A 16117-nucleotide genomic window follows, 5' to 3' on the forward strand; every position below is an offset into this window, starting at 1 on the left:
AACCCACAGGAACTGGATTTTGCCAATAACTCTGTAAGACAGATTAGAAGTAGATCCTTCTGCAGCCAAGACAACATCTCTGGTTGACATCTTAATCATAGTGCTTTGTGAAAGACTTTGAGGTAGAGGCACTCAGCAAAGCCACTCCCAGATTCCTGATCCAGCAAATTTATGAAATAATAAAAATAAATGTTTTTAAAACCTCTCTTCTCTCTATATATACACATATGCATATGTACACATACATACACATATGCATATATATTCTGAATAGATTATCACAATGGAAGGAATCAGATAAATTAATGGAATGTGATTATATGTCCAACCACACAGTTAATATATACACTTGGATGTTTCTCAGAATCTCAACTGGACATGCCTACAACTTGACTTTTGATTTATCTTACATCCACCCTTCTCTAATATTCCATATCTCGCCAAATTGTACATTTATCCCTTCATTGATTAATTTGGATAACTGGAATATCTCATCCATTGTCTTTATTGAGTCATCAACAATTTTATTAAGGATCTTGACAGCAGTGATCTTGCTGACGCTGAAATATATAATAATAAAATAGTCCCTACCATCATGAAGTTTACATTTCACTTATTCCAAAATTCAGTCTTACTGAATGTATTTTCTAAATATATCTCCAATATATCCACCTATTTCTCTATCCAGTGCCTCCTCTTTAATCCAAGTCAGCACTATTTCTTGGCAGTGACATTGTCATAGTCTCTGGTTAAGTCATCCTATTTCAATTGGTAACCCTCATAAATCATTTTTCCATAAAGCAGCTGGAGTCATCTTTAAAATTCAAACCATATTCCGTTATTGACTCCTTTAAAACCTCTTGAGATCTGGGCAGGGTGGTGCACGCCTGTAATCCCAGAGGGTTGGAAGGCTGAGGCAGAAGGATCACAAGTTTGAGGCCAGCCTCAGCAATTTAGTGAGGCCATAAGCAACTTAGCAAAACTCTGCCTCAAAATAAAAAATGTAAAGGGCAGGTGTTGGGGCTGAGAATGTGGCTAAGAAGTAAAGCACCTCTGGGTTCAATCCCTGGCACAAAAACCAAATTCAAAATCAAAACCAAAACTAAATCAAAACAAAACAACAAAACAACTCCTAAATATAATGGTATTTAGGATAAAATTCAGATCTTTAATGTGGTTTGCAAGGTTCTGTCTACCTTGCTAGTCTCATCTATATATTTTCCATTTCCAGCCGTAATCCTTACCCCTTTTTAAATACTTGAGTCATACTTTTTCTGTTTTTAGGACCTTGATACATGCTATTCCCTCCACCTGACAATTTCTTTTCTTTAATTCTCCTTCTTATCTACTGGCTAACTTCTACTCAACCTTCAGATTATTACTGAAAGAAGCCTCCCCTGACCACCAGACTAGGCTCATTATAAGCTCTCTTAGTGCTATTGTATTTCCCCTTGATAACAGTTATCAGGCCTTCAAAGACCATATATTATAATGGGGCCCAATGTCTGCCTGTTCACTGCTGTATCCTTGTCATCTAAAACAGTGCCTTCCAGGTGACAGTCAGTCAGTAAATGTTTGTTATATAAGTGAATGAATGAACCACCCACTATCAGACTTGGTCAGTCCTCAATGTTTACTGCTTCTGGGTGGCTTTCCCAACCTATCGACTGCAGAAGTTGGAAGCCTAAACTTACAGAGGTGGGTTAGGCTATACCACTCTCATACTATTATTATTATTATTATTATTATTATTATTATTTACTGTACTGATCTTTCTGACATTTACCCATAGTTATTTTTAATTAATTTCTTGTGGATTGTAGTAGTGTGGGAATAGAGCACTCTGCACCTCTCATTTTTGAAAACTTGGAATATACAAAAAAATTTTTTCTGTAAACTAGCAATGAAAAATAATATATAAAACAATAATATTTATAGTAACATTAAAACATCAAAGATATAGGGGTAATTTAATAAAAGACATGTAAGACCCTTTTTCAACTTTCACTATATTCAAGAAATGGAAGCAATCTAAGTGTCCATTCACTAATGAATGGATAAAGAAAATGTAACACACACACACACACACACACACACAATGAAGTACTATTCAGTGATAGAACAGATGAAATCCTGTCACCTGTGACAAGATAGATGGAACTGGAAATAATTATGTTAAGTGAAATAAGCTAGGCACAGAAGGACAAGAACTACATATTCTAACTTGTATCTGGAATCTAAAAAAGTTGGTCAACTCATAGGAGTTGAGACTAGAATGATGGTTACCAGAAGCTGGAAAGAATGAGTGTGGGGTAGGGAAAGATTGATCAATGGGTACTAAGTTACAGTTAGACAGGAGCAAGAAATTCTGTTGTACTATTACATAGTTGGGTGAATATAGATAACAGCAATGTACAATACATTTCTAAAATCTAGAAGAAATGATTTTGAAAGTTTTTGCTATAAATGATAAATATTTGAAGGACACGTATCTCTAACCTGATTTAAATATTGCACAATTTATGTATCTAAAAACACATAGCACCATATTAATATAAACAATTTTATGCATTGGTTAAAAAATATTTTTAAAAAGTCCTCTGCACTAAAAGCTAAAACCATAGCTGAGAGAAATTTTAAAACTTGCAATTAAATGGAAAAATATACCATGTTCATGGATTGGGAAATCTCAATATTATTTATTATGATCCCCTGCTTCCCAAATAAGAGACATAGATTCAATGCAACCCCATTCAAAAATGCTGCCAAGTTTATTCTCCTAGAAACTGACAAAATGATTTTAATTTGAAAGACAAAGGACCAAGAATGGTCAAAAACAATGTTGACAAAGATAAAATTGTTGGAGGACTTGCCTACTTGATTTTTCAAAAGCTACTATAAAGCTACAATAATTAAGAAAGTATAGTATTTGAAAAATAATAGAAAAACAGATAATATGTGTAAATATATTGATGAAATAATTTTCAACAAGACTTCCAAAGCAATTGATAGAAAAGGAAAATATTCTCAATAAATACCACTGAAAAATATGGAAAAGATCCTCAATCACCACCTCACCAAATTGCTACTTTATACTACAAGGAAAATTCATTTTAAATAAGGTAAACAGAAAGGAAGAGTCAACAGCTGTTAAATAAATGCCCTTTGCTCACCAGATAGTCACTATCTCTCTTAATATACTGCTACAACAGGTAATACACAAGCTAAATACAGTGAATGCAAGTGACACATATTTGTTGAGATGCATGTTGACTTTTCTTGCTTTTAAAGGTTTAGCAGACCCTTTGGGTAAGCACCTAGATTCAGGCTGAAGATATAAAATCATGTAATTTGCTAAATTCCTTTTAGAGACCAAAACCCAGGCATCATTTTATAATAAAATCAACAAAGCTCACAAAATCCAAGACAATAAAGAAACCTACTGTGAGTAACCAGTCATAAGCATCTTCCTACGTACCACTATTTCTCCTTTCACTCATTTCAACTCCTTTCACAACATTTCATGTTACCTACTATATCCAATTTGGCTTTCCAAATATGACTATTTTATTTTCCTTTTTTTTCTTCCTGTTATAATTTATATTGCAAGCTTTCAATGCACCAACAATTAAGTGCTTATATAATGGGGAATTTTATTTGCAGGTGTTATTCTATAATTTTGGAGGATTTTGTAAAATTGCCAGTTTAGGTCAATGTTATCCAGAAAACTCATACAATCACCTGATTACTAGGACCAGTCCATGTCCAGCATTCTGTGCTAGCCCAAGCTCACTTAAACCATTTAAATTGGCCTAATTTCCCAAGCCTCATAGGGAGAGAATCCCTTTGTATTGCAGGGAATGATGGAATAGATGTAGCAGGGAGAAAAAAATTCTGTCCAGTTTCTAATAACATTTATAATTTATTTTGAAAAGCAAGATTCAGCATGAAAAGAAGCCTGGGACACTCAGTCACAAGAAGTTCTTCTGTGGAACAATACCTTTAAATTGGATCTAGCAACTTCCGTGAGTGTTTTTCTTAGATTTATTAAAATAATTAGCTAACATTATTAGTCAAAATGTCTTTTCGTCATGAGAGGAATTTTCTCAAATAGAAAATGAAAAATTCATGTGTTGGATAAGAAGTGATAAACAATGATTCTGAGTAAGATTTGCCTCCTGCCTCCTATTTTTGTATAAACACAATTTGAATATGAAGGTGAAATTATAATCAAACAAATATAAAATATTTAATCACAACATGTTACCTACTTACAAGGCCCACAATTCTGTAGCCCATCTGACATTCCTGTCATCCATACCATTGTCCCTAAAGCTCAATTATGCCAAATATTTCTCATTTGGGGGCTTTTTGTTTTGCTGATAGAAATGTTCTTTCCTGTGTTAGCTGAAAAGATTTCATGGTGGAGGAAAACCTACCTGTGACTGAACTTATTTCATCAAGAATTCTGCACATTGAAGGGTGGATTCTGGCCCAATCAAAATCATCCCCTTCCCTCAAAGGTTTCCTGCAGTGAGGTTGCTATTGAGTCATGAGGATCAGAGCTTCCAGAAAGGAAATACTATCTCTGGAATAGTAGGAGAAGAACACACCTGGCAGGAATATGGAATAATAAAGCTACAGTCCCCTAAGTTCTGTAGGGAAGGAATCCAAGACAGGACCATTTTGGGGTCTTCAACACTTCAAAAAAAACACAAATAATGCCCCTGAGGAAGAATTAAAAAAAGAAAAAGAAAGTAAAGCTAAGGTAATCACTAGAAAAAAATAATTAATTTTGGAGTCAGAGTGTAACTCAGCAGGAAGATTGTTGAGGTGTGGCAATGCTTCCTGCAGGCTGTTAGTGAGATTGGTGTCAAGAGGGCACTGGATGTCCACTGTCTAGATGGTGACTAGATCTATAGACAGTGGCATCATGATCAACCTGCCGGCTCTGAATCCCAGGCTTGGAGACCAGGTAGCCGGGCTCCACAGCTTGAGGCACAGTGTCAAAGAGCACTGAGCTGTCGGGTGCCAGTGTAGGGTACAGCACCAGTGGAGCTTTGTGGCAGTAGTTGCCTACTAACAGATGCAAGTTCAGCGCCAGCGAGCCTTGGTCTTAACTTACAGGTCAGCTCAAAAGAGCATAACTGCTTGTGGTTGAAGGCTAGCTGCATAAACACCACCCCACTCTGTTGGCTCACAGACATATAGGCCCATAGTGCCCAAGGTGCTAGGTCATTAGCCAGGGAGGAATTGGAAACATGGCCTTTGGTGCCCGAGTCAGGATCAGAGGCACTGATTTGAGCGATGGAAGCTCTGAGGAGAGTTGTGCTCAGCCAAGTGTAAAATATACGGGGCTTATATATAAAATATATATAAAATATGTAAAATATACAGGGCTTATAGTTGGAAAATATTCGGGGCTTAGCTGGATACAGTGGCCCTCTTGTTGATGATGTATAGGGCAATGCCTGTGCTGGAAGAAAGGGGCAGCTTGCTCTTGTCAGTGGTTGTGGGTGACATTGTACTGTGGAGTCTGATCCTGATCGAGGGTCTCATCTGTTACATCTTGGAGGAAGATTAAATTCTGAATGGTGAATTTATTTTCTTGTATCAGACATATGTCCACCCTATTTTCTCCCAAATCTGGATTTTGTGTTTTAAACAGAGAGATTACTGTCTGGGATGCAGAATCTTCTGGAAGCATTGTGGAAGTAGAAGTAAAAGTCACCTCTGGGATACTGTCATTATCTTCTAGAATTTCTGTCTCAATAGTACATTGATTGAGCCACCAGTCTTCTCTCCTTGCCTCCAAAACTGAAGAATATTTTTTAATCTCTCCAAAGTCCAATGTACTTAAATTTTTTGTTTCTCCACTCTTGTTTTCAAGGCCAAATTGGAAATTGGTACTCTGGGCTGCAAAGGCCTAAATGATCTCTGTATTAGTTCTCACATCCTGGTTGATGCTTCTTACCCTCAGCATGGAGGTGCCCAAGGACATGTCTTCTGAAGGACCATCCATTACATGTCTTCGTTGAACACAGGGGGTTGTCATTGGCATTGACCACCAGGATCTGAGTGTTGCCATTTATGGAAGGTCCCCACTATCTAAAGCTGTTAGCACTAAGAGATGGGTACTATGGTTTTCCTGGTTTAGTGGCTTGTCTAAGATAAGTTCAACATATTTCTTTCCACTGTTGGTCTCTTTCACTTTGAAGATAAATGTAGAATTGCTGCTAAGGTAGGAATTTTGAAAGGAATTGCTTGATACCTTAGGGTCTTCCAAAGATTATATAGTAAATCTTGCTCATGGTTGGGTATATTTAACTTAATAATATTCCTGCTAAACTGTAAGGCATTATCATTCACATCCTGATTCTCTACGTTAAAATGAAAAACATTTAAAGGATTTTCAATTATGGTTTCTAAATGCATGCCATGGTAAAGCCATGTCCCCCATTAGGTATAGTTCCCAAAGATGAACTCAAAGTGTAACACTAGAGAATCTCTTTCCTAAGATACAGACTCTTTAAGCTTGATCAACATCTCTTCACAACTATATGAGGAAAAAGTAGATTTCCCACCAGAATCACCAATTCCAGATCACAGTTAAACTGTTACATATTACTGAGAAACTATACACAATTTAACAATATTAACACTCACAAAATTGCATACAATTGTCTCACTATATCATTTGATTTCCACATTATTGAAAAATGATCTATGAAGTGTATAATTTCAGCAAGGTTCTTAGGCTGTTGCTAATTCAATATTTCTTTTTTTAATATTTATTTTTTAGGTGTAGATGGACACAACACAATGCCTTTATTTTTATGTGGTGCTGAGGATGGAACCTGGGTCCCGCCCGTGCTAGGCAAACGCTCTACCATTGAGCCACAATCCCAGCCCTCAATATTTCTTTTAGGATGAAATCAGTAGAAGAATGTTTGCTGACAGATTACATTTCAATATCCTGCAGAGCCTAGACTTTTAAGTTATAGCCGAACACATCAATTAACTTATTAAATCTAATGTGTACCCCTTGCCAGAGCTCATAGAAAGACAAGCAAAGTCCTTGGTATACTTTCATTATTGGAACCAGAAGAAATGTAAACATCCAAACCCATTACTCCAGTCTTGTAAAGCAATCAACAAACATTTTAGTTATCAATTATCAACAACCATCCTAAATGATCTAAAATTAAGATTGTGTTTTGTACATCCAAAATTAAATAACTTCTGTTTTCCAGTTAAACTGCTTTTTGTTTCCCCAGTACTGGGGATTAAACCCTGGGTACTCTTCCACTGAGCTATATTTATATCCCCAGCTCTTGTTTCTTTTCTTTTCTTTTCTTTTTTTTTTTTTTTTTGGTGTGTTGTTGTTTGGTTTTGAGGAGAGGCAGCAGGGGGTAGGGGGTATACTGGAATTGAACCCTTCTTGTTTTCTCAAGAGTAATATACCTTTGTTTCCAATTTCTGTTAAATATTCTACAGTAATCATAAGGTTTTCAGGAAACAGAATCTGTGCACTTTCAAGAAAACTCTCCATGTTTATAAAAGTTATAGAAATTTTAATGTAGAAAGGGGATTTCTGCAAAGTTCCCATCATACCAAAAATGTGCCCCAAATACATTTATTTTTATTATTATTTTATTAGTAAATACTTATTTTATTATTAATAATTTATTATTAACAAAATATTTTATTATTTTTTGTGGTGCTGGACATCAAATGCAGGGCCATGCATATGCTAGGTAAGTGCTCTCCCACATCCCCAGACCTTTTTTTAATTTTTATTTTTCAGAGAGGGTTTAACTAAGTTTCTCCAGCTTGCTTGGAAATTGAGATTCTCCTGCCTCAGCCTCCCGAGTAGCTGGGACCAAAAATTTTTTTTTTCTAAATTTCTTCAAAGAAATTCTCAGCTGAGTAGATGGCAAAGATAGTTCAAGTTATCACTGTGCCATTTTGTTAATTCTGAATACTTCACAAAGTCATCATTAATATGATTGGTGCAGGTAAAATGAGCAAAAGAAATATGTGACTTTATTACAGTATTTTTATGTATAATACATATATGTAGTATTACTGAAATGTATAATAGAGCTAAAAATATCTTCACAGTTCTTCCTCATGAAAATTACATTGTATATTTGAAAAAACTTCCAATGTATAAGAAATAAACCTGCCATATTTGGAAATTTAATGAGTAAAAACATGAAATGACTTAAGACACCAAGAAAGTATAAATGTATATATCTCTGATAACCAGAAATTAATGTTAATTAACTAGCAATAACCACACATCAGATAAACCTCATTGTTATGATACTGCCACTGTGCAAAACTTGAATTAATGTCCTTTAAAAGAAACTAAATGTACTTTATAAATGTTAGCAATCTCAAGTTTAGTTAAAGGGTATTCTAGGGCTGGGGTTGTGGCTCAGTAGTAGAGCTCTTGACTGGCATGTGTGAGGCACTGGGTTTGATCCTCAAAACCACATAAAAATGTACTGTGCCCATCCACAACTAAAAATACACACACACACACACACACACACACACACACACACATATTTTATTCTATTGGGGCTGGGGATATAGCTTGGTGATAGGGAGCTTAGCATGCTCTGGTCCAGCACCACAAAAATATATACATATACGAAACCTTTTCTTTCTGGTGTTGGGGATTGAATGTAGGGGTAATTCTACCACTGAGCTACATACATTCCCAACCCTTTTTAAATTTTACACAAGGTCTAGCTATGTTGTAGAAGCTGTTGTTGAATTCAAGATCCTCCTGCCTCAGCCTCCCTAGTAGATGGGTTTACAGACAAGTGCTACCAAGCCCAGCAAGGATCTATGTTCTTAACCGATAAATTGACTTTAAATGTTTGACACAAAGCTGCTACATAGCCAATAGGAAAAATATTATAAGCAGGAAGAGTATTATAGTTGATAAACTAGAAAACTATATAGAATATTAACTAAGTACTTTATAATTTGTTTATATAGTACATAATAGTATATTAATAATATTGTCATATTGTTCATATAAACGTTTAAATACATATTATATATGTTTGTATATATTCATATACACACATACATATATATTTATAAACAAGGCATGAGGAAATAGAACAACTGGGTTGTGGGCGTGTGCAAAGTGCATATAAATTTACTGGCATCTGTTTTATCAATTCTAAATACACATGAATCAGCTATACTAAGAGGTATTTTGATCCAAACTCAGAGAATCTATGATATGGACTCACCTGAATTAATGCATGATTGTCTTTAGAGAAGACCAAATCACCTGCCAGCAAAAGAGGCTCACTTTTCTCACAGCTCTCCTGACTGATGAGTGTGTCTGCATAGTTGGGCTGGGGAAAGATCAAATGGCTTTTCCGAGAGTCGGCAGTGAGGGAGACCTCATGCGAATAGGTCTGTAGAAAAGCGCGCACCCCGTCCACGCCCACAAAGTGAGAGGTGGGTACGCCAGCCAATCCATTTCCTGCAGCCTGGAGCTGGCGCAAGGAGTGCCATCGCCTCAGCCTGAGCGCCAGCAACACAATAACAAAGGCCAGGAAGACACAGGACACTGCAGCCACCGCCACCACCAGGTAAAGTGTGAGGCCTGAGGTTTCAGAGTTGGCAGGAGACACTAAGGTGCCCAGATCTGCGAGGACGTCGGGGATGCTGTCGGCCACCACAACTGTGAGCGTGACAGTGGCCGACAGAGGGGGCCGGCCGTGGTCCTGCACAGCCACCACCAGGCTCTGCTTGAGGGCATCTCTATCCAACAGGGTCCTTGTGGTGCGCACCTCACCCGTGTGTAGCCCAACGGAGAAAAGCCCTGGCTCGCTGGCCTTCAGCAGGTGGTAAGACAGCCAAGCATTCTGGCCTGAGTCCTTGTCCACTGCTACTACCTTAGTCACTAGGTATCCGGGCTCTGCAGATCGGGGTGCCAGCTCTACCCCAGTGGAGCCATCAGTGGGGAGGGCAGGATACAGGATCTCAGGAGTGTTGTCATTCTGGTCCAGAATGAAGAGGCTCAAAGACACGTTGCTGCTGAGTGGAGGTTTCCCACTGTCACGTGCCATTACTTGCAGCTGTAGTTCTTGGAATTGCTCATAGTCGAAGGAGTGCAATGCGTACAGAACGCCGGTGTCTGAGTTAATGGAGACATAGGAGGACACGGGTGCCCCTTGGAGGTTGTCCTCAGCCAAGGAATAAGTGACCTGGGCGTTCTCATCACAGTCGGGGTCGTGTGCAGTCACGGAGATGATGGAGGCGCCTCTAGGGTTATTCTCCGGGAGATAGGCAGAGTAGGAGGCCTGAAGGAAGACTGGCGAGTTATCGTTTGTATCTGTTACCTTCAAGGAGATATGAGTTTTAGTTGATAGGGGCAGAGTTCCCCTGTCAGTGGCAGTCACCGTGATGTTGTAGCTATCAATCTGTTCCCGGTCTAAAACTGTGTCTGTGACCAAACTATAATAATTTCCGTAAGATTTTTCTAATTTAAAGGGCAAATTCCCTTGGGTAAAACAGACTACTTGTCCATTTTCCCCAGAGTCTTGGTCATTTACTTTTAGAAGGGCAATTAATGTCCCTCTGGGAGAGTTTTCCGGAATTGAGTTGGTGAGAGAGGTGACGATTATTTCAGGGGCGTTGTCATTTACGTCCAGAACTGTGATCAGGACCTTGGTTCGTGCTGAATATCCTGCATTATCCATTGCTTGCACTTCCATCTCGTAGACACCTGATTCCTCATAGTTCAACTCCCCTATTGTTGATATGGTCCCTAAATTACTATCTAGTTTGAAAACTTGGGACGCCTTATCGTCCACGTACCGGAAGGAATACATCACTTTCCCATTGGCTCCTTCGTCCCGGTCAGTGGCATTTACTAGAAGCAGCTGAGTGCCCACGGCCACATTCTCCGGAACACTCAAGTGATACTCGGACTGAGCAAACTCTGGTGCATTGTCGTTCACATCAAGAACTATCACGAGGATGTGCGCGGTGCTGGTGCGGACCGGATCGCCCCCGTCCAAAGCCGTGAGGACCAGGTGGTGTGCGGCCTTTTCTTCGCGATCTAGGGCGTGTTCCAGCACCAGTTCCGGATACTTGTTACCGTCTGCTCCGTTTTGCACCTCCAGGGAGAAGTGAGGATTCGGGCTGAGCTTGTAGCTCTGCAGAGAGTTCTTCCCGACATCTGGATCCCAAGCGTGCGGAAGGGGGAAACGCATTCCAGTGGCTGCGTTTTCACTCATTTTTATTTCTAGTTCACTTTCACGGAAGTAGGGAGCGTTATCATTAATGTCCCTTACTTCTACTTCCACCCCGTATATTTTCACTTTATTCTCTATGAGAATCTCTAGATTTAATTGACATTTGATGGCTCCCATACAGAGTTCTTCTCGGTCTATCCTGCCTGCCGTGACCAAGCTGCCGCTTCGCGAGTTCAGAGCGAAAAGTTGAGTGCTACCTCCAGAGACGATGCGGATTCCTCCCTCTGCTAGCTCCCGGGGCTCCAGTCCCAGGTCCTTGGAGATGTCGCCCACCTTAGAGCCTTTCTCCAGCTCCTCAGGAATTGAATAGCGTATCAGGGTGCATCCGGCTTCCCAAAGGATCCCTAGAAGAACTCCCAGCAGGACCAGCCCCTTGCCATCTCGGTGAAGTCTTGCAGAAATCATTGTGTCACTTTCCTCTAGGATTATTTCTAATTCTACCCTTGACACGGAAGTCAGGATCAGCTCCCCTGTCCCCGGATAGTTGAGGCGAGCGGGTGGTGCGAGCTCCTCCGTTCAGTTTCTTCACAAAGATGGTCTGTTTCAATCTATCTGTGCTTGTGTTTTTGGCGCATGCAAGGCGAACAGGATCTCTGCTTTTCTCTCCCTGATTGGTGAACAGCGGCGCTCAGAGTCCTAACCAATTACTGCACAATCTTGAATTCCTGGGAAAGGATTTTTCATTTTTATACCTCAAATAGCTCCACCTACTGTTCGTCAATAAGGATAGGAATGGAGCCTACTAAACCAATAGTATTTCTTTAAGTAGAAACTTCAGCGAGGTTATTTTAATTTCCTTAACATTTTCCATATAGAACCACTTTAAGATTGTTTTCTGTAGCTGTTTTCCATTTTTTTCCAATCACTTTTAAGAGACTTTGAAGTTTCCATAAAAGTACTTTTAATCTCCTGATTTTAGTGCACTTGCTTTGAGATCCACACTCCTCAACACACCTATTATGGGAGGAGGCTCCCTAGGAACTTCCTGTTTTGATAGTTTTTGTAATAAAATAATTTAAACTTTCAGATTCAGCTATAATGTGGGGCATTTTTTTTTCAGTAGATTTTTTTCGTGTGCCTAAATGGAAGCACTACTTTAACAGTTTGGCATATAACACTTAAAATCAAATTTTCGTGATTATAGGGAAAATTAATAGTGAGAAATTGAACACATTATCAGAATCATACCTGGAAGAAGTCAGGTGAACCTGTATCAACCCTTTCAGAATTAAATGGAAGTGTTTCAACTTGCATTAACTGGAAATAAAGGTAATACTCTACAATTCTAAAAATACATTATAGGGGCTGGGGTTGTCGCTCAGTGGTAGAGCTCTTGCCTACCATGTGTGAGGCACTGGGTTTGATTCCCAGCATCACATATAAACAAATAAATAAATAAAGGTTCATCGATAACTAATACAATTTTTAAAATAATACATTATATTTCAAAAGAATGTTTTGGGTTCAGAAAATCTTATTAAAAGAAAATTAGTAATCCAAAGAATGTTATAAACTTACCTTTTACTGGGTAACTAAACTTCCAGTTATTGAGAATTACCAGTATTACATTTGAAAACACATCAAAATACAGGAAAAAAAATCCTCCTAAGAAATAACTGCCAACTATGCTTTCATGAATGTAAATATTTACATTCTGAGGATAAGTGCTTTTGGAAAGGCACTAGGATTGAACCCTGGGCCTCAGGCACTCTACAACTGAACTACAATTCAGTCCTTGGTAGTCACAAAATAATATCTTAAAAATTGGAGGGCTGGGGATGTAGCTCAGTGGTACATGTGTGAGGCCCTAGGTTCAATCCTCAGAAATTTTAAATAAGTAAATGTTGGGAGGGAATTTAGAGTTACCTGTAAAGGAAGATCAGACATAAAACTGCTACTTAGTGAAATTCCAAGAGCCCCTAGTAAATATGTGTATTTTATATATATATATATATATATATATATATATATGAATATTATTATCAAATAATATTTTGATATATCTGAATATTACTATCAATTATTACTGTCTTTATTTCTGTAAAAAAAAACTTATGTGTTTCCTCTCAATTTATAGTTAATAAAGAAAAAGCCTTATATCCTCAAGATATTGATCGCTCAAGAAACACCTACAGTGGCACATGCCTATAATTTCAGTGACTTTGGAGGCTGAAGGAGGAAAATGGCATTTTTGTGGCAAAGCTCAGCAACTTAGCTAAATCCTAAGCAATTTAGGGAGACCCTGTCTCAAAATTTTAAAAAGGGCCAAGGATGTAGCCCAGTTGTAAAGCATCCTGGGTTAAATTACCAGTACCAAACAAACAAAAACAGGAAAGAACAATAATTATAGTTCAATTTAAAATATTTAGATGGCAGTAGCATCATAATGCTTACTTCTTACAGAGTTTGTTTTGTTTTGGTTATTTTTGGTGTGTGTGAATAAAATATTCCAAAATGCTGGAAGGTAAAGTAATCTACAATATTGAGAGTGAGCAAACAAACTTGAAGCAATTACCTGCTTAAGATTTTCTTGCCAAAATATTGATTTGAAAATTAAACCAAACCACATACAAATAAAGGACTCATTGAAACTCACGTGAGTAGAAGCAACAGAGTCAAAATTTATCTTGTTATTCTCCACAGTGACACTTACTGCCAAAGAAGCTTCATTAGAAAGATCTTGTTGGGGGAACATTTCTGGCGTCATAGTGAGAAAATTAAACTCTGTTTTGCAGGAATCCGAAGCAAGGTACATATTGTATGAATAAGGCCAAGTTCCCTCATTGTAGTTGAGAGAAACGCTTGGCCTAGCCTGAGAACAGAAATCATAGTGAAAGCAACCCCAGGAAGCAGAACTGGAGGAGTGACCCAGGCGCACGGCAATAGCCAGAATCACTGCCAGGAGGAAGAGCACTGAGATCAAGCCCAAGGCCACCACCAGGTAAAACTGCAGCTCGTCTTGGGGGTCTGAGGGCACAGGGCGGTCACTGAGGTCTGGCAGTGCCTCCTGCAGGTTGTCAGCAAAGACCAGGAGCAGAGTGGCTGTTGCCGAAAGAGGTGGCTGTCCACCATCACGCACAGCGACCAGCAGGCGCTGGCGGGCCGCGTCCTTGTCGCTCAAGGCGCGAGCAGTGCGCACCTCGCCAGTGCGCAGCCCCAGGCTGAAGAGTCCGGGGTCGCTGGCCTGCAGCACGTGGTAGGACAACCAGGCATTGTGTCCCGAGTCAGCGTCCACCGCCACCACCTTGGTGACCAGGTAGCCGGGCTCCGCGGCACGCGGCACAGTGTCGAAGAGCGCAGAGCCGTCGGGAGCGAGCGCGGGGTAGAGCACCCGCGGCGCGTTGTCGTTGAGGTCGCCTACCAACACGCGCAGGCTCACGTTGGCGCTGAGCGCGGGCGAGCCGTGGTCACGAGCCTGAAGTGTCAGTTCAAAGGAACGCAGCTGCTCGTGGTCGAAGGCTCGCTGCGCGAATACCACGCCGCTCTGTTTGCTCACAGACACGTAGGATAACAATGCCCGAGGCTCCAGGTCGCTGGCCGTGATGGAGTAGGAGACTTGGCCGTTGGACCCCAAATCTGGGTCGGAGGCACTGACTTGAGCGATGGAAGATCCTGGAGGGTTGTTTTCAGCCACGTGCACCATGTAGGAGGCCTGCTGAAAAACTGGAGCATTGTCGTTGACGTCGCCAATGTGTAGGGTGATGCTTGTGCTGGAGGAAAGGGGCGGTTTGCCCTTGTCGGTAGCAGTGATGGTGACATTGTACTCTGGGGTCTTCTCCCGGTCCAGGGTCCCATCTGTTACAAGTTTGTAGTAATTATTGGCGGAAGATTCAATTCTAAAAGGAAGTGTTTCTTTTATGAGGCATGTGACTTCCCCATTTTCTCCTGAATCTTTGTCATGTGTTTTGAACAGAGCAATCACGGTGCCTGGCTTTGTGTCCTCGGTTATGGAACTGGACACTGACGTAAAAACCACATCTGGAGCATTGTCATTCTCATCTAGAATTTCTAGTATAATTTTACATTCTGTGGCCATGCCTCCACCGTCCTTGGCTTCTATGCTTATGGTATAATGGCTACTGATTTCAAAGTCTGTAGGGTCTTTGGATATAATTTCTCCATTTTGATGGTCTAGCATAAACTTATTTCCAATATCATGTCCTAGCGATTTGAAGGAGTAGGTGATCTCTGCATTGATGCCCTCATCTTGGTCGGTGGCTGTCACCTTCAGCACAGAGGTGCCTGGGGGCATGTTCTCTCTAAGGCTGACTTTGTACATATCCTGGCTGAACACTGGTGGGTTATCATTGGCATCAATGACCTTGATTTGAATTTGAGTTGTGCCAGTCAGGACTGGGTCTCCCCCATCCACTGCTGTCAGGACCAGGAGATGGGAGCTCTGTTGTTCCCGATCCAGGGGCTTTTCCAACACTAATTCAGGGGCAATTTTGTCTTCCAACTTGCCCTTCACCATCAAAGAGAAATGTTCGTTAGAGCTGAGCTGGTAATCCTGAAGAGAGTGAGGTCCTACATCTGCATCTATAGCAGATTCCAGGCCAAACCGAGTCCCCAGAATTGCAAGTTCATTGATTTGTAGAACAATGCTGCTCTGGGGGAAGTTGGGTGGATTATCATTTATATCCTCTATCATCACGTTTATGTGAAAAACATTTAGAGGATTTTCTGCTACAATCTCTAAGGGCACGACACACAGGGAATTCTGGGAGCAGAGCAACTCCCGATCTATTCTTTCACTCACAAGTATATTCCCATTCTCAGTGTTTATAGTAAAGTATTTTTTCTCTGCACCAATTCTAAGG

At 40.0% G+C, this 16117-nt stretch overlaps 1 protein-coding gene across 7 annotated transcripts in view; it reads right to left on the reverse strand.

Annotated features, from left to right (window-relative positions):
* Positions 1-16117, reverse strand: part of LOC143399805 (protocadherin gamma-C3) — a 94631-nt gene that overhangs the window by 57868 nt on the left and 20646 nt on the right. The window contains exon 1 of one of the 7 annotated variants that reach the window (XM_076856828.2): positions 13894-14040. The exons of 5 other annotated variants lie outside the window; for them this stretch is intronic. In XM_076856828.2, the coding sequence (XP_076712943.1) occupies positions 13894-14004 (111 nt within the window). In that variant the 5' untranslated portion in view covers positions 14005-14040. Of the gene's footprint in view, positions 1-9278; positions 11811-13893; positions 14041-16117 lie in introns of those variants that run through there. One more of the 7 variants, XM_077109470.1, reaches the window with a different exon arrangement.

This window comes from Callospermophilus lateralis, chromosome 5 (assembly GCF_048772815.1).
Source record: "Callospermophilus lateralis isolate mCalLat2 chromosome 5, mCalLat2.hap1, whole genome shotgun sequence".
NCBI lineage: Eukaryota > Metazoa > Chordata > Mammalia > Rodentia > Sciuridae > Callospermophilus > Callospermophilus lateralis.